The sequence below is a fragment of the Mesoplodon bidens genome (genome assembly GCF_964165515.1).
Source record: "Mesoplodon bidens genome assembly, chromosome: 9".
NCBI classification, from domain to species: Eukaryota; Metazoa; Chordata; class Mammalia; order Artiodactyla; family Ziphiidae; genus Mesoplodon; species Mesoplodon bidens.
The window spans coordinates 23,290,693-23,315,744 of NC_138166.1; the positions used below are offsets into that span (position 1 = coordinate 23,290,693).

Below are 25,052 nucleotides of genomic sequence, written 5' to 3' on the forward strand. Positions count from 1 at the left end.
GGTGTTTAACTATTTTTTATGAGTCCATTGGAATTCTTCATATTTTAAGATATTAATCTGTGATATATCTCAAAGTTTTTTCTCCTTATATGAATTTTGATTTTATTTCTTTCTTTAAAAACTAAAAATAAGGGGATTCCTGCCCCCAGCATGCACCTTCCCAGAATGGTGCCCTGCCAACATCCCCAACAGACGTTTTCTGCATCCTCTGGGACCCGCAGGTTTGAGGATTCCTCAGAGTCGGTCCAGGTCCATGCAGTCCATCCTCTCTGGCTCAGCAGCATGAAGTCCATGGGGTTTTACAAGGCCAGGACCTGGCTGTGGATGTGGGAAGCCAGCCCATCAGAACACAAGAAGTATTTAAAGCATGTGATGAAGATAACAAAGGCTATCTAAGCAGAGAGGACATTAAAGTTGCTGTTGTAATGCTCTTTGTGTACAAGCCCTCCAAGACGTGTGGCTGACAGGGTCTTGGTGCTCTGGCCGAGTATCAGGCCTGAGCCTCTGAGGTGGGAGAGCCGAGTTCAGGACATTGAACCACCAGAGACCTCCTGACCCCACGTAATATCAATCAGCGAGAGCTCTCCAATAGATCTCCGTCTCAATGCTAAGACCCAGCTCCACTCAATGACTAGCAAGCTCCAGTGCTGGACACCCTATGCCACACAACTAGCAAGACAGGAACATAACACCACCCATTAGCAGAGAGGCTGCCTAAAATCATACTAAGTTCACAGACACCCCAAAACACACCACTGGACACGGTCCGGCCCACCAGAAAGACAAGATCCAGCCTCATCCAACAGAACACAGGCACCAGTCCCCTCCACCAGGAAGCCTACACAACCCACTGAACCAACCTTACCCACTGGAGGCAGACACCAAAAACAATGGGAACTACGAAACTGCAGCCTGCGAAAAGAGACCCCAAACACAGCAAGTTAAGCAAAATGAGAAGACAGAGAAGTACACAGCAGATGAAGGAGCAACGTAAAAACCCACCAGACCAAACAAATGAAGATGAAATAAGCAGTCTACCTGAAAAAGAATTCAGAGTAATGATAGTAAAGATGATCCAAAATCTTGGAAATAGAATGGAGGAAATACAAGAAACATTTAATAAGGACCTAGAAGAACTAAAGAGCAAACAAACAACGATGAACAACACAATAAATGAAATTAAAAATTCTCTAGAAGGAATCAATAGCAGAATAACTGAGGGAGAAGAATGGATAAGTGACCTGGAAGATAAAATAGTGGAAATAATTACCACAAAGCAGAATAAAGAAAAAAAGAATGAAAAGAGTTGAGGACAGTCTCAGAGACCACTGGGAAAACATTAAATGCACCAACATTTGGATTATAGAGGTCCCAGAAGAAGAAGAGAAAGAAAAAAGGGACTGAGAAAATACTTGAAGGGATTATAGTTGAAAACTTCCCTAATATGGGAAAGGAAATAGTCAATGAAGTCCAGGAGGCACAGAGAGTCCCATACAGGATAAATCCAACAAGAAACACACCAAGACACATATTAATCAAACTATCAAAAAACAAATACAAAGAAAAAATATTAAAGGCAACAAGGGCAAAGCAACAAATAACATACAAGGGAATCCCCATAAGGTTCACAGCTGCTCTTTCAGCAGAAACTCTGCATGCCAGAAGGGAGCGGCAGGACATATTTAAAGTGATGAAAGGGAAAAACCTACAACCAAGATTACTCTACCCAGCAAGGATCTCATTCAGATTTGACGGAGAGATTAAAACCTTTACAGACAAGCAAAAGCTAAGAGAATTCAGTACCACCAAACCAGCTCTACAACAAATGCTAAAGGAACTTCTCTAGACAGGAAACACAAGAGAAGGAAAAAGCCTACAATAACAAACCCCCCAAAATTAAGAAAATATTAATAGGAACATACATATTGATAATTACCTTAAACGTGAATGGATTAAATGCTCCAACCAAAAGACATAGACTGGCTGAATGGATACCAAAACAAGACCTGTGTATATGCTGTCTACAAGAGACCCACTTCAGACCTAGGGACACATACAGACTGAAAGTGAGGGGATGGAAAAAGATATTCCATGCAAATGGAAATCAAAAGAAAGCTGTAGTAGCAATTCTCATATCAGACAAAATAGACTTTAAAAGAAAGACTATTACTAAAGACAAAGAAGGACACTACATAATGATCAAGGGATCAATTCAGGAAGAAGATATAATAATTATAAATATTTATGCCCCCAACATAGGAGCACCTCACTACATAAGGCAAATGCTAACAGCCATAAAAGGGGAACTCGACAGTACCACAATAACAGTAGGGGACTTTAACACCCCACTTTCACCAGTGGACAGATCAACCAAAATGAAAATAAATAAGGAAACACGAGCTTTAAATGATACATTAAACAAGGTGGACTTAATTGCTATTTATAGGACATTCCATCCAAAAACAACAGAATACACTTTCTTCTCAAGTGCTCATGGAACATTCTCCAGGATAGATCATATCTTGGGTCACAAATCAAGCCTTCCTAATATTACAAAAATTGAAATTGTATCAAGTATCTTTTCCAACCACAACGCTATGAGACTAGATATCAATTACAGGGAAAAAAATGTAAAAATACAAACACATGGAGGCTAAAGAATATGCTACTAAACAACCAAGAGATCACTGAAGAAATCAAAGAACAAATCAAAAAATACCTAGAAACAAATGACAATGAAAACACGATGGCCCAAAACCTACGGGATGCAGCAAAAGCAGTTCTAAGAGGGAAGTTTATAGCAATACAATCGTACCTCAAGAAACCAGAAAAATCTCAAACCCCCCCCCAAAAACCCAACCTAACCTCACACCTAAAGCAATCAGAGAAAGAAGAACAAAAATCCCCCAAAGTGAGCAGAAGGAAAGAAATCATAAAGATCAGATCAGAAATAAATGAAAAAGAAATGAAGGAAACAATAGCAAAGATCAATAAAACTAAAAGCTGGTTCTTTGAGAAGATAAACGAAATTGATAAACCATTAGCCAGACTCATCAAGAAAAAAAGGGAGAAGACTCAAATCAATAGAATTAGAGACAAAAAAGGAGAAGTAACAACTGACACTGCAGAAATACAAATGATCATGAGAGATTACTACAAGCCACTATATGCCAATAAAGTGGACAACGTGGAAGAAATGGACAAATTCTTAGAAAAGCACAACCTTCTGAGACTGAACCAGGAAGGAATAGAAATTATAAAGAGACCAATCAAAAGCACTGAAATTGACACTGTGATTAAAAACCTTCCAACAAACAAAAGCCCAGGACCAGATGGATTCAAAGGCGAATTCTATCAAACATTAAGGGAAGAGCTAACACCTATCCTTCTCAAACTCTTCCAAAATATAGCAGAGGGAGGAGCACTCCCAAACTCATTCTACAAGTCCACCATCACCCTGACACCAAAACCAGACAAAGATGTTACAAAAAAAGAAAACTACAGGCTGATATCACTGATGAGCATAGATGCAAAAATCCTCAACAAAATACTAACAAACAGAAGCCAGCAGCACATTAAAAGGATCATACACCACAATCAAGTGGGGTTTATCCCAGGAATACAAGGATTCTTCAGTATCCACAAATCAATCAATGTAATGCATCATATTAACAAATTGAGGGATAAAAACCATATGATCATCTCAATAGATACAGAAAAAGCTTTTGACAAAATTCAACACCCATTTATGATAAAAACTCTACAGAAAGTAGGCATAGAGGGAACTTACCTTAACATAATAAAGGCCGTATATGACAAACCCACAGCCAACATCATTCTCAATGGTGAAAAACTGAAACCATTTCCACTAAGATCAGGAACAAGACAAGGTTGCCCACTCTCACCACTGTTATTCAACATAGTTTTGGAAGTTTTAGCCACAGCAATCAGAGACAAAATAGAAATAAAAGGAATTGAAATCAGAAAAGAAGAAGTAAAACTGTCATTGTTTGCAGATGACATGATACTATACATAGAGAATCCTAAAGATGCTACCAGAAAACTACAAGAGCTAATCAATGTATTTGGTAAAGTATTAGGATACAAAATTAATGCACAGGAGTCTCTTGCATTCCTATACACTAATGATGAAAAATCTGAAAGAGAAATTAAGGAAACACTCCCATCTACGATTGCAAAAAAAGAATAGAATACCTAGGAATAAGCCTAACTAAGGAGACAAAAGACCTTTATGCAGAAAACTATAAGACACTGATGAATGAAAGAAATTAAAGATGATACAAACAGACGGAGACAGACACCATGTTCTTGGATTGGAAGAATCAACACTGTGAAAATTACTATACTACCCAAAGCAGTCTACAGATTCAATGCAATCCCTATCAAACCACCAATGGCATTTTTCACAGAACTAGAACAAAAAATTTCACAAGTTCTATGGAAACACAAAAGACCCTGGATAGCCAAAGCAATCTTGAGAAAGAAAAACGGAGTTGGAGGAATCAGGCTCCCTGACTTCAGACTATACTACAAAGCTACAGTAATCAAGAAAATATGGTACTGGCATAAAACCAGAAATGTAGATCAATGGAACAGGATAGAAAGCCCAGAGATAAACCCACACACATATGGTCACCTTATCTTTGATAAAGGAGGCAAGACATACAATGGAGAAAAGAAGCCCTCTTCAATAAGTGGTGCTGGGAAAACTGGACAGTTACATGTAAAAGAATGAAATTAGAACACTCCCTAACACCATATGCAAAAATAAACTCAAAATGGATTAAAGACCTAAATGTAAGGCCAGACAGTATAAAACTCTTAGAGGATAACATAGGCAGAACACTCTATGACATAAATCACAGCAAGATCCTTCTGACCCACTTCCTAGAGAAATGGAAGTAAAAACCAAAACAAGCAGTAGGGACCTAATGAAACTTAAAAGCTTTTGCACAGGAAAGGAAACCATAAACAAGAAGAAAAGACAACCCTCAGAATTGGAGAAAGTATTTGCAAATGAAGCAACTGACAAAGGATTAATCTCCAAAATATACAAGCAGCTCATGCAGTTAAATATCAAAAAACAAACAACTCAATCCAAGAATGGGTAGGAGACCTAAATAGACATTTCTCCAAAAAAGATACACAGATTGCCAACAAACACATGAAAGGCTGCTCAACACCCCTAATCATTAGAGAAATGCAAATCAAAACTACAATGAGGTATCACCTCACACTGGTCAGAATGACCATCATCAAAAAATCTACAAACAATAAATGCTGGAGAGGGTGTGGAGAAAAGGGAACCCTCTTGCACTGTTGGTGGGAATGTAAATTAATACAGCCACTATGGAGAACAGTATGGAGGTTCTTTAAAAAACTAAAAATACAACTACCATATGACCCATCAATCCCACTACTGAGCATATACCCTGAGAAAACCATAATTCAAAAAGAGTCCTGTACCACAATGTTCATTGCAGCACTATTTACAATAGTCATGACATGGAAGCAACCTAAATGTCCATCAACAGATGAATGGATAAAGAAGGTGTGGCACATATATACAATGGAATATTACTCAGCTGTAGAAAGAAACGAAATAGAGTTATTTGTAGTGAGGTGGATGGACCTAGAGTCTGTCATACAGAGTGAAGTAAGTCAGAAAGAGAAAAACAAATACCGTATGCTAACAAATATATATGGAATCTAAAAAAAAATGGTTCTGAAGATCCTAGGGGCAGGACAGGAATAAAGACACAGACGTAGAGAATGGACTTGAGGACATTGGGAGGGAGAACTGTAAGCTGGGATGAAGTGAGAGAGTGGCATGGACATGTATACACTACCAAATGTAAAATAGATAGCTAGTGGGAAGCAGCCGCATAGCACAGGGAGATCAGCTCGGTGCTTTGTGACCACCTAGAGGGGTGGGTCAGGGAGGGTGAGAGGGAGATGCAAGAGGGAGGGGCTATGGGAAATATATGTATACATATAGCTGATTCACTTTGTTATACAGCAGAAACTAGCACAACATTTTAAAGCAACTATACTCCAATAAAGATGTTAAAAAAAAAAAAACCTAAAAAAAATTTAGGTGGCCGTGTTGCCAGTTGTTTTCTTCATGGCTTTGGAGTTATGTTGTTATGCGTCAGCGTCACCTTCCCTGAGATTCAAGAATATCCACATACATTTTACCCAATACTTTGATTGTTTTGATTTTTAATCTTTAGATCTTTAGTCCATCTGGAATTTGAAATAGAGCTCTAGTTACTTTTCTAATTAATTTATTTATAATTAAATGTATAAAAGTTTTCTCCAAAATCATTCATTGGGGAGCCTTTTATTCCTCCACTATCTGGAAATGTCATCACTATCACATGCTATACTTCCATGTACATGTCTATTTCCAAAAATTCTAATTTTTTTCCATTAATTATTTCCTGTAGCTACATTGGTCCTATGCAGCTTTAATTATTTTATTTTTATGTACTGTATTTTTATATCATTGATATCACTACTCAGTTGTTTTCCAAATGTTCCTGGCTACTGTCGTGTGTTTTCATTTTTGGATTCCAAATTCTAAAACTTCTACTTCCCAAAATAATGATTGAAATTTTCAGTTGACTTTATATAATAATTAGGAGAGAATTGGTATTTTTACAAGATTAAGTCCTCATATCCATGAATACAATATATCTTTTAAGTCTTCTTTTATGCCTCAGCAAAGTTCTATAGTTTTTGTTTTCATACTGTTCTTGCACATTTAAGTTTATATTCAGCTATTCTGTAGTTTTAGTGCTATTTTAAATGGGATTCTTTTCCATTACATTGTCTAATTATTGATTGATGGTATGCAGGATTAATGACACAGATGGCCACCCTACTGAGTTTTCTTATTTTATTAATGTTGGTTAATAATGTTTTCAGCCAGTTGTTTGGGGTCAGCAAACTTCTTCTGTGAAGGGACAGATAGGAAATATTTTTGGCTTTGCAGGTCATAGGAGCCCTGTTGCAGCTACTCAAATCTGCCACTGCAGTGTGGAAGCAGCCGTAGGCAATAAAGGAATAGATGAGACCATGTTCCAATAAAACTTTATTTACAAAAACAGGTTGCTGGCTGGATTTGACTATTGGGCATGGGACAGGGTTTGCTGACCATATTCTAAGGATGCAAATATATTGTATATGAATAATATGCTTTTCCTTGTCTCCAAAACAGTGGATTTCAGAAGAGTGTTGAATAATAGGCATGATAAAAGTCACTCTTGTCTTGTTCTTATTTAAGGTGTTGGTATCTCACCATTAAGTTCAATGTTTCTTATTAAATTTTTGGCAGATATTTTTACCCAGTTAGAAGTGTTTTCATCTATTCCTAGGTTACTAAGAGATTTTAACAGCAGTGTGATTGAATTTTAGCAAATGCCATGTATCTCTTAATATTCACATTTTCCCTATTATTTCTTCATGAATATAAACAAAATATCTTATAATGAACTGTCCTTGAATTATTGGAAGAAATGATTCCATTTCCTATATTTCATTAAGGATTTCTGTATCTGCATTGATAAATGAAGCCATAATTTTCTGTCTGTAATATTTCTTTGATCTTTTAGTACTATTCTAACTTTTGTAGAATGAATTGGGAAACTTCCCATCTTTTTTTATGCTCTGAAATATTTTAAATGATATCAAAATTAACTATTCTTTGCAGGTTTGCTAGAACACGCAGAAATTATTTGGGTTTAGTGAACTTTTTCAGTGATGGGCTGTGCCATTTCCCTTTCCTCTGTTACTCATTGATCTTTATGAAGCAGGGTCCTCCCAGCACCTCTTTGTCCCCGATGGCTAAAGCCTGTGTGCTGCGTGGGATCCATTCCACTTAGACTTGCTCTTGTGGAAACTGGTCAGCCGAGTGGATGTGAGAGCAGAAGAAACCTGTCGTAGGTTAAAATGTCTCCCCCATTTCTGCTTGAGTTCCGGAATGGTTAAATTATACAATAAGGAAAGACAGAGGAGAAGCAGAAAAGGCAGAAAAGGCAGGCTCTTTAGGGATAAAATAAGTGGTAAGGAGAGGCCCTGAGCCGCTCCGGAGTAGAAAAGAGGGAGGGTACCCCTCCAACTTCTACTTCCACCCAGAGGGAGCAGGGCTGGATTTTTTAAGGGCATCATTGGTTCAAGGAAAGAAGGGATTTTGCACTTTGGAAAATTCGATGGGCGTTTAAGGCTCTTGTAAACCTTGGGCTTTTCACTCCCTGCTGAGTTGTCAGGTCGCCTTTGCTGGGGCCACACCAGCTTCAGCTCCAGGTGTTGGGGACCCTGGGTTGTAGTGCTCTCTAGCTCCCTCCCCCTTACCACCCTCAGATCCCTGGATACATCCTTCCCTGGGGGCGGGGTAGGAGGTAGGCAGAGCCCCCCTGCAGCCTGTCCTCTGTCTTCATGCTCAGGTGCTGGTCCCCTAGGGATTCCTTGCCCCAGCGGCCCAGCTGACAGCACCTTCACGGTGCAGACCACCTGGAGAGGTGGGGGGCCACCTGCTGTGCGTGGGGCTGAGCCACAGGTGAGACAGAGTGGTTGACGCACGGCTCCCATCTGTCCTGCTCTGTGACCTGCACGCATGATGTGCCTTGACCGGACAGCTCTGTGCTTGGGCTCATCGGGGTTGACTTTCAGGAATGGAGTAAAAGATGTATTTTTGTTTTCTTTAGAACCTAGTATCCAGCTTTTCTAGCTCAGTGTCCAGGGCAGGAGGAAGAGGCTGCAGGGAGAACCAGTAGCGGGACCTCAGCGTGGACCTGGCCGTCCTCGCACTGCTGAGTCTCCCAGGGCGCCATGCCTGCCTGGTGGGCTGGAGGGCGAGGCTCCTTCAAGGCACACATTTACAAACTACAAACGGACGCCCTCAGGCTCTTTATTATATTTTGTTTATTGTATTTTTGAGACCAGGGCAAAAATTAGATGTGATCTTACGGCTTTTCTACCCAAGTTTTTAAATGTCCTTTCCTGGGTGTGAAGGAAGGAACTGGATGGCCTGGAGGACGAGCCAGGATACGATACAGCCTGGAGAACTGGCCTCAGGAGGACTTGCCCACGCCCTGAACAAGCGGAAAACCCAGGGAAGAGCCGTCTCCTCATTTTTTTCAAACCCTCCTATTCTTGGGAAAGCTTTTCTCTCCCCAGAGCTGTGATGACTTTGCCTTTGGGATTCCAAAGGCAGAATCCCTTCAAGCTGAAACCTCATGTGCACTGAGCTCCAGCTAGGGTTCTGGGGGCAGGGTCGGGGGAGAGTGGGATGCTGCTGCGTTTGCCCTGAGGTGGGGATGGAAGACACGACCTTCCCTTGGGGGTGACATTTCAGGCTCCAGGCAGCCGGGGCCCCAGCACTGTCCCTTGTCTGCCTCACCCTTCTCTCCGTGAGGGTTCAGCCCTGATGGAAGGCTGTGGGCTCTAAGAGGCCCAGGGCAGCGAGCACACTAGGGGCTGGGGGCTCGGGAGGCCAGGAGGCCAGGGAGGCCTGGGGGTCCCACGGCGACCCCCCGGAGAGGTCCCTGGATCCGCTTGTGCCTCCGGAACCCAGTTATCCTGAAGTCCTGCTGCACCTGAATGACAGATCCCCCTCAGCCTGTCCTGCACGTAGGGGATAAATGGTCTTCGGGATGCACCACACCAAACAAAGCTGCATCTACGCGGCCAGCATCAGGGAGGTTGTGACACGGGGAGCCTGGGCGGTGGCCTCGGGAGGGCGGCATGGCTCCGGGTGACTGCCGCCCCCTGCCTGGGTGCTGCCCCCCACCACCCGCTGCCCCTTACGGCCAGTTCAGATGACCAAACCCCTCCGATTCCCTGAGCCGCTCAAGGATTTAATCTCAACACAGCATCTTCCCTCAGTGCTGCTGGTTTCCTCCACGGGCAAGTGAGGAAATGGCTCAGGGCGGGCAGGCAGGTCTTCCCCGTGGTACGGGGGGTGATGGGGAGAGAGTTGGAGCAGCTGGGCCCGACCCCCAAGCACAGGGTTGTGGTTCGTGAATGTCTCTGACTTTCAGTGTTTATTACAGAGCAGAATCACAGCAACAAACTTCTGGTGTCCCGAGGAAACACAGCCTTGCTACAGACTCATCTCTTCCGCAAGGAGGCCTCTCTCTTGGAGGAGATCTGGGAAGGGGAGATCTTGGGAGGTGTGCCCCGCACAACACGGCACTGAGACGGCTGCACTCTCTGAAGCGTATCAGGCCCTACGGTATAGACGGCGGGAGCGGGAAGCCTGGGGAGCAGAGGGCATACGGTAACTCTCCGTAATTTCTCCTCAGTTTTGCAGTTGTTGCAACTAAAACTGCTCTAAAAATAAAGTTTATTAATGAACGTTAAAAAGTTGTCAGGAAAGAACATCTACAGTAGGTCAGATATGACTAATAACTAATATCAACACTCATTAACAAGAATGCAATATTATTTTTTATAAGTATGAGTAACAAACAATGAATAGCATACATCTCATTTTTTAATACTCCATATACAATCAACATGTTTTGATCAACAGTGTAAACCATATAAAAGAAAATCTTGCTTTCCATTTGTACAAATATTGCTTTCATCATAGCAAAACTTTACAATGTTAAAATGTACCATATATAGAGGCTATAAAAAGTATTGGCTTGTTTCAAAACGAAGTTATTGGTGTCTGAGGCTAATCAGTTACATCATCACCTCTAATATCAGTCATCAGATCCATAGCATGTCTTGGTTTCCAAGAGTTTATATTATACAGCAAGATTAGCCAAATTAAGTCAAAAGGGTTTCTTTTTTTAAAAAAATAAATAAGTAAACGCACCTAAAAATGTGTAGTTTTATCTACCAGGTGATAGAGTGGGGATTTTTAGTACTTCTGCTGGCAATTCAGATAGGAATGTGTAATCTCAGAAGGCATACTGTGCTTGTGGAAGAGAAAATAGTACTAATTGCTTCAGTTTTTATCCCAGATGTAATATATATAAAAAAAAAAAGACGTGTTTCTTAAAACAAGCATCCTCTCGTTGGCTCTGGTTTTTACAAATGCCATCCAACTACTCCTGCAATCTCCTTGCCGGCTCCCTCTGTGGCTAACTGCTTCCTTTCTCCCTGGGCGATAAAGAATGCAGAGCGGCTCCAGGCAGGGCAGCCAGCTGGTTGCACAAGCAGCAAGGATGCTCATGATCAGTCCACTTTTAATGGAAGACATGGAAAAAAGGGGTCTGTTCTGTATTTCCTTTTGGCCCTCTCCCCTCTAGTGCTTGGGCACGTGCCCTGGACCCTGCCTGTCCATCCAGGTTCCTGATGCTCAGCGAGTGATGCTGGTTTTTTAAAAAAATTAATTAATTAAATTTATTTATTTTTGGCTGTGTTGGGTCTTCGTTGCTGCGCACAGGCTTTCTCTAGTTGTGGCGAGTCGGGGTTACTCTTCGTTGCGGTGCAGAGGTTTCTCATTGCGGTGGCTTCTCTTGTTGCCGAGCAGGGGCTCTAGGCTCGCGGGCTCAGTAGTCGTGGCTCGTGGGCTCTAGAGCGCAGGCTCAGTAGTTGTGGTACACGGGCTCAGTTGCTCTGCGGCATGTGGGATCTTCCCAGACCAGGGCTCGAACCCACGCCCCCTTCATTGGCAGGTGGATTCTTAACCACTGCACCACCAGGGAAGTCCGATGCTGGGGTCTACGTGCTTGGGACTTCTCTCGATCTTCAGGTGTCTACAACTGCAGAATCTGCCTGCAAGTCCACACACGTATGGCTAATCCCTAGGCTGGTGGTTCTCACCCTTGGCTGAACATCAGAATGATTTTAGGAGCTTTACAAAGTATAATTCCTGGGTTTCGCTGGTCTGAGGCATGGCTGGGCCTCAAGATTTTCAAAAGCTCCCCCCTCGATTTCACTGGGCAGCCAGCGTTGAGAACCCCATCTCTAGGGTGCGGGAACGGCTTAGTTTGGAAGGCAGTTGGTGGCATTCATCAAACATGCTAAGCATTATTAGGGCTCTGCTGGTATTTCTAGTCTGTATTGTAATTGCATATCAATTGTAAATACAAACATAAAATACTTTGCATCAAAGTCAGACTGGGATAGAGAAACCAACAAAGTGCTCCGCTGTTGTTTTTCTCACATTTACAGGGTCCCGTTGGCAGGTGGGTGGAGTACGGCATGCAGTTGAAGTTGTGTGTTAGTTGTAACAGTGATTCTTTCCCACTGAATTGCCCCAGAGTCAAATGAACCTGCTTCAGACCAAGAAACTAAATGTGCTTTCCACCTTTTTCTCACTTTATAGATATAAAAACGAGTATCTTCTTCATCAGGACGATGACCTAGCCTAGCTCTGCAATGATGTTGTGCCTTTTTATGAGACAGAAGAGAATTTTCTCGTTTCAGTCAAATCCCTTTTAACAAAAATTTCAGTTTCAAATTTTGATTCTCTTGCCGTCTCTCTAAAGTAAGCTATTTCTTTTAGTAGAAAAGTGAGTTTTCCTATAAACATACCTTACAAAGTTCAGTGCTCAAAAAAAGTTACAAAAATAGGCTTACATTTAAAAATCTTGTTGGAATGTGTCTTTAATAGTAAAAAAATCTGTGCTCCTGATACAGCCGGTGTGATTGGTGATAGAGGTAGGGGTTTCTATTCACTAGGTTTTACAGCCCCAGCAAAGAAAAAACAAAGATCATTATGTTTGTAATAATGTGCTTGCCACCAGGAAAGAAATGCAGAGTAGATGTTAAGGGCAATTTCAACAGCTGTCACTTTGGGTGAGCAGCTCATTCCCTGCAGCAGGAGATGGATTTTTCTAGTACTTCTTAGAAAATGAAACTGTCCAGGGCTTTCTCAAGGCTCAGATTTGGGTATCTGACACTTTCAGGATGAGTTAGCTGCTGGTGACAAGGAATTAGAGGCTTCTGGAATGGCCACCAGTGGCTGAGTCTCCCCTGCAGAGCCTTTCCTTTACATGGCTGCTCCCCAAACTCTGGTGCTCGTCCGAGTCACCTGGGGGAGCTCTGAAAATCCCCGGGCCCAGGCTGCACCTGAGACAAATTCAGACCCTTTTTGGTTGGGACTCAGGAGACTCCCAAGGGCAGCCAGCTTGAGAACCACGACCTTTGTGCTTCTGCAATTCATGGTTCATGTCTGTCTGCAGTTGGGGCGGGGGAGGGCTAAAGCTCAAAATTAAGAACTTTCAACAAATACCTAAGCCTTTTCGTCAACTGGAATGTAACCTGCTGTCTCCACCACTGTGCTCCTAGCTGTAAAATCAGTGACAGCTTGGACCAGAGCAAACCTAGAGTTTGGAAGATTCATCTCTGTCTTCCTGAGGTGACAGAACCATTTTTCGTAGAGTGTGACAACAGGAACTCCTTAAAGATTATGTGAGAAGATGTGTGTAAGGCCCACTGGACAGCTGACCCTGGAATGACTCAGGTTGGGCGCTGACCCTCTGAGCAGTGGACCCGCCAGTAACTTTAGGAAGTCGGCGCTCTGGAGCCTCCGGTTCTTTATCTGAGGATTCAGCCAACTGGGGCTCGTGTAGAACTGTCACGTTCACTAGTGAAAAAATCCATGTCTAAGGGAACCTGCACCCATGTTGTTCAAGGGTCAGCTGTAAATGTTAGCCTCTCTTACTTCCCCCTGACCTGTGTCCAAAGGCCTGGTCTGGAGCTGAGCCGTGGGGAGGGGTTCCAGGGATGGCTGGGGAGGAAACAGAAGACAGGCTCTCTGTGGGACCTCGGGGCCTCGTGCCAACTAGGAGGAACCAAAGGGGTGAGCGCTAAGCCTTGAGGTCCGGCCAGTCAGAGCCACGCCATGGGAATCCTGGAGTCCTGGGAGCCCCCCTCCTGACCTCCCAGGGACCCCCGGGCTGGACTCAGGCTCTCTTGGGCTCTGAAGCATCTACAGGCCCCCCTGCACCTCCCTGGACAGACACATTGAGACCATTTTGGGAAACACAATCTTTAAGAGAATTTAGCAACTACATTTTACGCAGGAAAACTGAAATACAAAGAAAAAAGTTGAATAGTTCTTGCTGTTTTATTATGTTATAGTAAAGTATTTCAAATTCCAAAAATACTAGGATTTTACTGCTACAATTGGACCAGCACGCTGTGGTCCTCCCTCACCACCTGTTTCCTGACAAATAAGTGACAGCAGAATGTGACTCGTTCTGTTTCTCAGTGCTGGATAAATAGTGGGCTAGAGTATTTCTGTTCTGAGGTGAATAAATAATGAAAGTGGTTTACTGACAAGGACATTTCAGATTCTTAAGAGGTGTTGTTTTACCTTTCCTCGGACCATTTTCAAATCCCCCATGGGGACGGACCCGAAGGGCCCTCGGGGGATGTAACTCCCAGGCCGGAAGGGGCAGTGGGCCTATAGACCGGCTGCATGAGTGGTTCCTGCGGCAGATGCTTTCGTGGTTGAGGCGCCCTCTGCTGGGAATGCACTTTCCATTTTCCAGTGGCTGACGCCCTGGGGGTCTTTTCACCCAAGTCCACCACGGCTCCTCCAGGACCCGGTCCCCCTCACTCCCTGCTTTGTGCTGTCACGGTGCTGGGCTGACATGTCATGTCTGGCATGTGTCATATCGTTTTAAGGCTGGCATTTGTGAGTCGATTTTCTTCGCTAAATTATGAGTTTTGTGGAATCACGGGTTATGTTTTATTTGTTTATCTTCAGTACCTATGCCAGGCTGGTAAGATGTTCAAGGGTATTTAGAACACAATGTGATGGAATTGAATTGAATATAGTTTATATTTCCATTGAGACAAGATAAACTACTTTGGTAACAAAACTGGGGCCCTGATCCATCTCAGTCAATAAATAACTTAAAAGCTAAAGGAAAATCGTGTATGTGGGATGTGGAATGGGCGGCTGAAAATATTGTCTGAAACATTTCTTCCTGGCTGAGGTGGATGTTGACTAAGAGTGTCTATAACTGTCTACAAAGAAGTGTGTTAACAGTCAGGGTGCGGGGACACAGGTGAGAAAATGCTGGTGTCCTAAGCAGCAGGTCCTCCAATTACAGGGAGTTGTTATTTTTTTTTTTTTGCGGTACGCGGGCCTCTCACTGTTGTGGCCTTTCCCGTTGCGGAGCACAGGCTCCGGACGCGCAGGCTCAGCGGCCATGGCTCACGGGCCCAGCCGCTCCGCAGCACGTGGGATCCTCCCGGACCGGGGCACGAACCCGTGTCCCCTGCATCGGCAGGCGGACTCCCAACCACTGCGCCACCAGGGAAGCCCTACAGGGAGTTATTTTAAGGGGAACTTGTTTTCTTCTTCTCACATGCCTATAGATGTTATGAAGGCAGTACCATCAAAGTCAAATTTCACATTTACCACTTGAATTCCACACGACACAAACTGCTGTCTCTATTCTAAAGCGTGCCAGCAGTGGTGAGGGCGAGACATTTCTGCAGAGCTGCCCCAGGGCCTGGACCCTTCAGCTTACCAAGGGAAGGAGGAGCTTCGGGCTTGCTTGCCAGTGAGGGGCAAAGTACCCTAGGAGGAAAAAACCCTGGAAGTGAAATAAAAAGAAAACTATCTTCCATGAGTAGCTTGAACAAATTTTTTTTTTTGTCGGGGGGAGCTAAAAGTTGTAAGAGCAGCTTCGTTTTTGCAGTCTCCCGATACATGCCTGTCCCCCGACCCCCAAAGGACTTGATGTATTTCCTCTGAGACTCAAATTTGGGGGATTTATTCCTTTTTGCACTGTCATTCCATCTCAATTAAAGGCAACTGGTCTGAATGCTGATGAATCAAATATGAGCTGATCTTGGTTATGTCCCCTCCTGCTGACAGGGAAAGTGTACTGAATTTCACAACAATGGAATGGAAAAGAAACAAATCTAATACTTGTAATTCGAAAACACTGGTCAACCAATGGAGAGTTAAGTACCATGGAGACATGTATATAAAAGTAAGTCTGAGGAAGAATTCTACCCCCTCTGTTTCTTCCTTGCCCAGGAAGGGTTTCAAGTGGCTTATCCTCTTGCACCTGCCGTGATGTGATATAGTACCAATCGGGCCTGCTTAGGATCCAGAGGACTGGTTCGTTATTCACCTGTCTTGCAGTGGAAGAGTCTCCAAGCAGAGCCAATGGAATCAAGTGTTAGCTGGAAGACTGACCCTTGCTTCTTGGTCACAGGTGGGCCTGGGTCAACTCAGTGCCACAGGTGCTACGAGCAAGATTTTCCCTCATTGGAAAAGGCCATTAAGAGCAAAATCAATGACAATTAAAACCCCAGAGGTCCCCAAGCAATAAAACTCCTTAAACATATTTAGTGTTTTTCAAATATACCTCATTGAAAGGTGAACTTCCGCCCAAATGGACAACATTCTTTCTGGATGCCTTTTGTGGAAGCCTCACAGTCTGAAGACAAAGGAATGTCCCTGCAACTCCCCTAAGTGCATCCGAGTCGGGGGCACTTGTTGGCTGGAAGATGGGCTGATCACGGCAGATGTGGCCAAACCAGTCCATGGGTCCAAGAGTTAGTGTGAGTATGGCTGACGGGATTGAGTAGCTGCCGTGGCTTGGTCCTGGGGGCTGAAGGGGCTGGAATTTTTAGGGCTGAGGCCATCCTCCGTGGTCAGGCCCCAGTAAGGTCACTGCCTGCTGGCGCTGCCCTCAGGTATTCTGCATTTTCAGCAGCAGGACCCTTAAAGATGCCATTTGACTTGGCTTCCTTGGGAAAGAAGGCCTGCTGGTAGTCAGGGTTGTCCAGGCTAATTTGCTGACCGCCTTTCTGTGCCCAGGGGGCAGGGCCGTCGAGCACACCGTTGGTGCAGGCGGGGTGGATGGTGTTGAGATACTCAGGGTTGTCCACGGCATTGCTGTGGGAATTCTGGTAGTGAGGGTCTCTGCCTGGAGCCGGGTTTAGAGGCTGATTGTGATAGACGGGGTTCTGGACAGAGCCCGCAGGCCTTTTGGGAATAGACTGGTTTACATATTCTGAAATTGAAAAGAAATCAGACGTAATCAGCAAAGCAAAGCATCAGCAAAGCATCATCGTAAGCAGGATTCCACGGCTCATTCTGAATCCATGAATATTCTTCAATGAGGCAACGGATGACAAAAGCAGGGAAGCCTGGGGAGACGACTCTGGCTAAAATAAATTGTGTTATTTTCTGTCCTTCTCAAAGCAATGGGCACGTTTATCTTTTGCCAATTTAAAGTCCTCAGAGGACAGCCTCCTTTGAGGGTGTGTGTGTGTGTGTGTGTCTGGGGATAAAGCTTAGATTAGGGAAATACATGTTTCACAGGCCAAGAATGGAGCCAGGAGAACAGAGATCAAATGTGTCACACACACCCACACATGCTCACACTCTCACACATGTATCTATGCTGTTTGCTTCAAACTCTAGAAAATGTGCAGATTCATTCTAAAGACAACCTGGACAGGCCTTGAGCCCCTCAGAGACCCGTGTGCACGCCTAGCGGTTTCTGTTGATCGGCCTCTTCCTCCATCCATCGTGTCTGCACGCATGCCATGGGCCCCACCTCTGGACCAGCTTGAAAGCAGCAGCTGGCCGGGGCACCGGGGACGGGGGCTGAGGGGCATGGCTGCTTCCAGAGCGAGGCACTCACCGGGTGCTGGAAGGAAGGCGTCGTCTATGCTGTCCTCGGTCAAGGTGCCAGTGGGGTCTGAGCTGTACCGCTGCAAGAAGCTATCTTCCTGGAGGGGATAGCTCTGTTGGGGAGAATATGAGGCAACGTTACTCCAGCCAGTGCCGCTCACTTCGGCGGGGGGACCAGGATCACCTGGCAGCTAGTTCACCTGCAGATTCTGATTCAGCAGGTCTGGGAGAGGACCCGCACCACCCACAAGTGGCCCACAGACCACAGGGCAAGTGGCACGACCCTGGCCAGGGCCGTCCAGCAGGGCCTTCTGCAATGACAGACGTGGTCCGTAATCTGTGCTCATCCACGTGGTAGCTACTAGCCACATGTGTGAGGAACTGAATTTTAAATTGTAACTTAATGAAAATGTAAGTTTAAGCAGCCACATGTGGCTGGTGGCTGCTACACTGGTGAGTGTGGGTCTAATCAAGGCTTCACACATCAAGCAACAGTACCACCTGGAAGGTGGGCTCAAATACAGACGGCCAGGCCCCTCTCTGCAGATCCTGAGTCAGTAGGTGTGGGGTGCTGGCCCGACAGTTCACATTTGTAACAAACTGCCAGGTCCGTGAAATGCATGATGCTGCTGGACCATCAACTATATTTTTAATAGCATTTTGATAAGTGATAGCTAATTGCTGGCCTTAGGGTAGGGATCAAACAATACAGGAAGGAAAATCACAGCTTTCTGGGTTAGGGTGGGCATGTTTTATGTCTAATAGAGCCATGGTACAGAGCTGTTATTTAATTCTGGTTTATAGGAGTTGATACCTACCCCGTTTCTATCAACGCAAGCCACACTGGGAGTGTTGCTGCTGGCGCTCTGAAAAAGAATCACAGCTGTTTACGGTGCACGTGGATGCCCACCCATCCCCACTGAGAGCAGGACGGGGGGCCTCCGGGAGGGGGCACAGTTAAAGGGGCTTGATTTCGTCTTGACTCATTAGCTTTAGAAAAACTAGGTTTAGTTCTGATTTAACGCTGTTCCTTAGTGGACCAAAAAAGGTTATGATCCAGTTGCTGCAATGCAGTAAGATAATTAATACACTGAATTGATTCATTCTGATTTTGGCTTTACCATCTGGTTAACGTTTACTTCTTTGTCTCTACGTGAGTTCCACAAGATGGGTATCGTTTTTTGCTAAAACTCAATCTGTTCAAACCAGGAGGCAGAGCTTGAGCAAGAGTGACTTTGGTACCAGAGAACTGAGGAGGGGCGTCCGGGAGGTGGTGGGGCTGTGGAAGAAGGCCTGCTGGGGGATGAGGTACTCGTCCGCATCCACGACATCCTCCATGTCCTCTTCGTCCATCAGGGCGCGGTAGAAGTTGGAGTCCGTAGGGCTTGGCAAATGCATCCTCTCGTCCCCCTGGCACAGAGATTGTGAGACCATTAGAAAGGTCCAGAGAGCTGCTGTTCCACACCCCCTGGCTGTCGAGGCGGCTCTGCTATCAGCAGTTGCTTGTGTGTTTGCCAATTTAGTTCTAATACACTCGTCCCCCCTCCCCCTGCCCCGTTCTGTGAAGTACAGCTCCTCCTTCTATTTCCCCAGACCTGGAACTAAGACACTGAAAATTCCCTGATGTCTCAAGTCCTCAAAGGAAATGCAAACAGCTCAGGAGGAAAAAGGAAGGGCCAAAGCCACAGCATTCACTGAGTGCTGTGCTGTGTACAATGAGAAATACACATCTGGTCTTCTTCCCTGCTCCTGGCACAGAGCTCCTAGACCCCTGGAATTCCCTATGTGTCTCTTATGTTAACGAGGAGACTTCTGCAAGCACCTAAAGATGGGGGCTGGTGGCCAGTGGAGCCAACCATGTGATCACACGGTTGGAACTTTCCGTTTCACCCCTAACCTCCAGGGAGGGCAGGGGTTCTAGGGGTCGAATCTATTGCCAACGACCAATGATTTAATCAGGCCTATGTAATTAAGCCTCCATAAAACCCCGAAAGGACGGGGTTCAGAGCTTCCGGGTGGTGAACCCCTGGAGATCCGGGGAGAGTGGTGCACCCAGACAGCACGGAAAATGTGCCTTTCCCCCATGCCTTGTCCTGTGCATCTTTTCTGTCTGGCTGTTCCTGAGTTATACCCTTCTATAGTAAACCAGTGATCCAGTAAGTAAAAAGATTTTCTGAGTTCTGAGAGCCACTCTAGCAAATTAATGGAACCCAAGGAGGGGGTTGTGGGGACCTTCTGCCAGATGGTCAGATGCCCAGGTGACAACCTGGATTTGGGACGGGCATCTGAACTGGGGGGAGGGGAAGCGGCCCTGGAGGACTGTGGGATCTGACGCCGTCTCCAGGTGGACGGTGTCAGATCGAGCTGAACTGAAGGACACCAGCTGGTGCTGGAGAATTGCTTGCTTGGCGGCGTGAGGTCCCTCCCCTCCAACGCACACACCCTGCGATTGCTGAGCAGAACCTTTGAGCGTTTTGCAAAGTATTTTGTATATATATTATTTCACTGAATCTTTAAAGCAGCTCTGCAAGCTTAGTTTTGTTAACCTAATGTTGTAAGTACAGAGTCAGGGATCTGAAGCCAGGTTTGCCCGACACCAAAGCCCTGGTCCTCCATGAGAGCAACATAAGGCTTTGGCTAAGGGGACCATGAAATGATGGGGAGCCGAGGGTGAGGGGCTCACAGGGATGGCAGATGGAGCTGGGGGCCCCATGGCGCACGCCACTTAGTCCACAGCTTGGGCTGTGCTTGTTCTAACGCACTGAGGATTAACGGTGTGACCTGCGAGACGGGGAGGCTGTGTCGGCACCGGACGGAGCACAGTGACATTTGGTGCTTATTAGAGGGATTTTCCCAGTGGGTGTGCAGCCTGGGATCTGGTACCTGGATGACAAGGTAGCGCTGGGGGTCTCGGGCCATTTTGGAGAATTCAATGATCAACTCACGGAACTTTGGGCGACTATCTGCATCAATCATCCAGCCTGGGGAAGGAAGGAGGAAAGTCAGTGCAGTTAGAGCCCTGAAAGAAGTGACAAAGATGGCATTGCGGAAAGAAAGCACTCACGGTGAGATTCTTTTAGACAAATAAATGAGGACGAAACCTAATCTTTGTGACAGGTTTTTCAGTCTTGGCAAACCAGCACTGATTACTGTTTAAAGACCACGATGACATCACATATTTGAGTCAGAATGGCAATAACATGCTCTAATTTTCTGCACCTCCCCTTCCAAGGGCCAGCATTCCGGTGTCATCACCTGAAGTGACCCAGCAGCTGTATGATATGCTCTGCTTTCTGTGAACTGCTTTGACTGTTGGGCGCCCTGAGTCCAGTCTCTCAGTAAAGCCCTCCCTTGACATTCACCCTCATCCATATTCACTCAGCAGTCTAGTAAGCTGGAAACCAGATTCGGTTCAGGGAAAATTAGGGACTTTCTTAAGAACCTTGGCGTTTGGGAATTCCACACCCTGGTGCTTTCACTGTATTACACGCTGAAGCAATCACATGTGCACGTGACAGGGATGCCTTTCGTGTGGGGGATACTTCTGTCAACCATGCCAGTGCATTTGAGTACCCAGTGATCCAAGTCTAGATTAAACGTGCTGAAGGAACAGCTATTGACTGGAAGTCCTCATGATTCCTGAGGGTTCTTATTTATTTTCTATCAGCAGGATGTCAAGCTATCTTGGGCCAGACTGCTATGTGACCTTACACAAATCATGTAACCTCTCTGGATCCCAGCTTCCGCGACCTAAAGCAAGGACGTTAACAATGATTAACTCTGTGGTCTAAAGTTCAGAAAGGCTTAATATTTACATTAACTCTATCACATTCCCTGTGCTACCTTCTGTATAAATGCTCATCATACATGTACTGTTACCCGCAGAGCCTACTGAATTTGTGATTCTGATGGCGCGGTAGTGTCACAGTCAAGCTACACACTCTTACTGGGATTAAAATGTTTACTTGCTACACTGCAGAAGGCCTCACATAAGTCCACTATCTGAAAAGGTTTATGTCAAAGCAGAAATGCTGATTCTATTAACCTCTTGTGGTTACTCATTGTTAGGCACTTAAAAACCATCTCTCTGGTAACAGGCTTCAAAAACTGGGGCAGCTTTTTCACTGAGCAACTCAGAAGAATATTTTGGTGTAATGGCTTGTGGAGGACTTTGATTTTACTTGTTTGCTTGTGAACATGGGCAAACGTCAGCTCACAGTGCTCAGTGCGTCAGGTAAGTGCTTCCAGAAGTGTCTGAGGGGGTGTTTACAGATGTGCCTGCCTATGGACTGGGACAGCGTGTCTTCGGGGCGTCGAAGGCCTGTGGCGCTTGGCTCAGGGCAGCCCAGGGCCAGGGGCAGCCAGCCACTCACACTTGACCATGATCATGTAGACGTCGATGGTGCAGATGGGCGGCTGAGGCAGGCGTTCTCCCTTCTCCAGGACGGTTGAGATCTCACTTGCGGGGATCCCGTCGTAAGGCTTGGACCCAAAGGTCATCAACTCCCAAACGGTGACTCCTAAGAGGAAGAAGCGTTGCTGTGTGAGTCAATAGTAATCACTGTACCTTGTCTTGAGTCATCATTGTTGACATACTGTTTCTAAGGTTTCAAAACCCATGTTTCTGTGGCCTTGGGCAGTTTGCTTGATGCTGGAAGTCTCAGTTCAGCTCCCTGTAAAAGGGGGGTGATGACAGCATCTGCCTCATAGGACAGTTGTGAGGATCAAACAAGATAACACAACTGCAATGTTCAGACACTGCCAGGCAAATAGTAAGTGGCCAATCAATAGTAAACTTTAGTAATGACAGCAAAGAGAATACGGCCACTCTGAAACATACGGATTATGGTCTGTGGAGCTGGAGTTCCACACCCAGACATCATCGGCACCAGGTGACTTACCAGCAAGGTTATAAACTGTGTTTCTAAAGAATAAAAAAATTGGAAGAAAACCCCCCTGTGTTCCTTTTGATAAATATAAAAACGCCATACTTTTAATTTCAACATCAATCAGTCGTCATGATTAAAAAAGTCAAAGCAGGAGTAATTTTAGAATTGGTGTTTTTTAAGACTGTTCCGAAGTTCTGATGGTCCTTCCACCTCCATGCCTCCCTTGATGGAATTCTCTGCTCCAGAAACACAAATACTGTGGGGAGTACGTCCCCACCTGGATAGCAGGTGCCACTAGCGATGAGAGCAGTGGGCCTGAGCCTGGGTTCCCAGACCACACAGGGAGGGACCAGACACAGGAACCCAGGGCCTTCCTGGTCTCCAACTAGTCTAACCACCCCTTTTCTTGAGATTGGCTTCTAAATGCGTATCACCACGGATCTGCATAGATTTTCCAGAGGTCATTCCAAAACCGAATGACCTGAATTAACACGCAAAATGCAAGGCTGAAGAATGAAGAAAAGCAGTGGTTCCGGGACAAGAAAATAGATTCTTCTGTCCTGCCCACCATGGAATCAATACGGACTTGATGAAAGAAAGAAAATCTCATGTCCAGATCTTTAAAGTTGATTGGTCCTCCTCTAACTAGGTTTAGACATTGCGTTTAAACACACACAATGAATTCCTGCAGGAAGGCAGCTTTTCAGGTTTCGGAACAAACGGTGAAAGAGGGCGGTGTGTGTACCCGGTTGTGGGGTATGAGTGGGGCCGGAAGGTGTTATGAATTCTCTCTCTTTTCAACTCCTAAGTGGAACACATAGGTCCCTAACTGACTAAACTATTTTGCCTTGACTGGAGCCTAGAGAGTGGAGTAACAAGATATGTTTTTAGACTCAAAACTCAGGTTCATGTTGTAACAGGTCCGGTGTACTGCCAGGACAGCAGATTAGAATCACTGACAACACGATTTCCACTGAGATGAAAGACACAGCCCCCGTGGAGATGCTGATTTTCTGATGTCGGTTGTAATCATTCACAGGGATTAAGTCACTGAGTCGGAGAGTTTTCGTTTACTGGACAAACGTGGCCCAAGCGCGGGCTGCAAGTGGACACACAGGGCAAGGGGAGAGCGCAGCCGGTAGGCTGTTTTTTTGTTTTTTTTTGTTTTTTGCGGGCCTCTCACCGTTGCGGCCTCTCCCGTTGCGGAGCACAGGCTCCGGACACGCAGGCTCAGCGCCATGGCTCACGGGCCCAGCCGCTCCGCGGCATGTGGGATCTTCCCGGACCGGGGTTCGAACCCATGTCCCCTGCATCATCGGCAGGCGGACCCTCAACCACTGCGCCACCAGGGAAGCCCCCCAGACCACTTTTGATTCTATTGATCATGGTTAGGGGCTCAGGTTTCATCAGGAACATATTTGGAAAACCAAAGAAGGAGGTTAAGCAGAGAAGCGAACATCTAATGTAGTTTAAAACTAATTTTCCTGCTGTTTGGAGAATAGATGAGTGGGTGTAAAACAAGCCCAGAGAAGACCCAGGAGGAGCCCCTCCTTGGTGTCACTGGGGGTGGGGTGGCTTGGGCTGTGACAATGACAATGACAGCGACAGCTATGGGCACGACCACAAATGGGAAAGTGGCATTTCTTCCCATCCCTCTGGGGGAGTAGACATTTCTTGAACATGACTGAAAATAAGGCATCAGAATAGCTGTATTTCCTTATCTAGTTCATTCATTGTGAGCAGCTCAGCTCACAGGTGTAAATGAAAATTCACTTATTCATTCACAAAGATCTCCGTCCTTGTAAAGCTTACATTACAGCAGAAAAGACAAAGACCCATGACATTTTAAAAAATGCATTTGGAATAGTAGGAAGTTAATAATGCTATGAAAGAAATGCTAAATGGACAATCTCCTGAATGATTTTGTTTTTGTGATAATGGCTAAATTCCTCTTGGAGATTCCTTTCACTATTGCTCTCCCCAAATACACGTTTCCATGGAGGTGGGTGACCCCTTCACCTCCATTGCGTTGATAGCTGGGATAGGCTGATAATGCATAGTTCAATGCAGATCAGGTGTTTTGCAACCTTTGGGCTGATTCTGGGTGACAGGGAGGACTGCCTGAAGTAAAAGAGGTGGAAGCACCCCAGCACGGCAGCCAGTGGAAACGCCTTCCTGAAAGGCAAGGCCCCCGCGGACTCAGGAAACGCTCTGTACACAGGATGAGGCGAGAGCGTGAAAGGTGTGTCTGAGGACAGGGAAGCCCGTCGGAGGATGGAGCACAGGGCTGCATGGGGTTTGAAAGAAGAAGAATCAGACCCTGCCGAGACGGCCTTCACGAGAGCCGGAAACAGTAACTATGTCCCTTCCCTCACATTTCCCCACGAACACACCCTCACAGTGCATTTCATTAAGCCGTTCTCTCTGATACACAAAGATGACCACTCACTATATGAAACCCAAACCACTGCGAGTTAGTCCATCACAAAACCACATTTCTCTACCGGGAAACTCTTCCCTGTGAAACCTGATTTGTCATCTCCCTTTGGTTCACTTCAAATTCAGGG

At 45.4% G+C, this 25,052-nt stretch overlaps 1 protein-coding gene across 1 annotated transcript in view; it reads right to left on the bottom strand.

Annotated features, from left to right (window-relative positions):
• Nucleotides 1-10,510: 10,510 nt before the first annotated feature.
• Nucleotides 10,511-25,052, bottom strand: part of EGFR (epidermal growth factor receptor) — a 197,083-nt gene continuing 182,541 nt past the window's right edge. The window contains exons 23-28 of the mRNA XM_081244819.1: nucleotides 21,970-22,116; nucleotides 20,480-20,577; nucleotides 18,839-19,006; nucleotides 18,415-18,462; nucleotides 17,607-17,709; nucleotides 10,511-16,970 (exon numbers count right to left, since the gene is read on the bottom strand). Of these exons, the coding sequence (XP_081100945.1) occupies nucleotides 16,609-16,970; nucleotides 17,607-17,709; nucleotides 18,415-18,462; nucleotides 18,839-19,006; nucleotides 20,480-20,577; nucleotides 21,970-22,116 (926 nt within the window). The 3' untranslated portion in view covers nucleotides 10,511-16,608. The remainder of the gene's footprint in view (nucleotides 16,971-17,606; nucleotides 17,710-18,414; nucleotides 18,463-18,838; nucleotides 19,007-20,479; nucleotides 20,578-21,969; nucleotides 22,117-25,052) is intronic.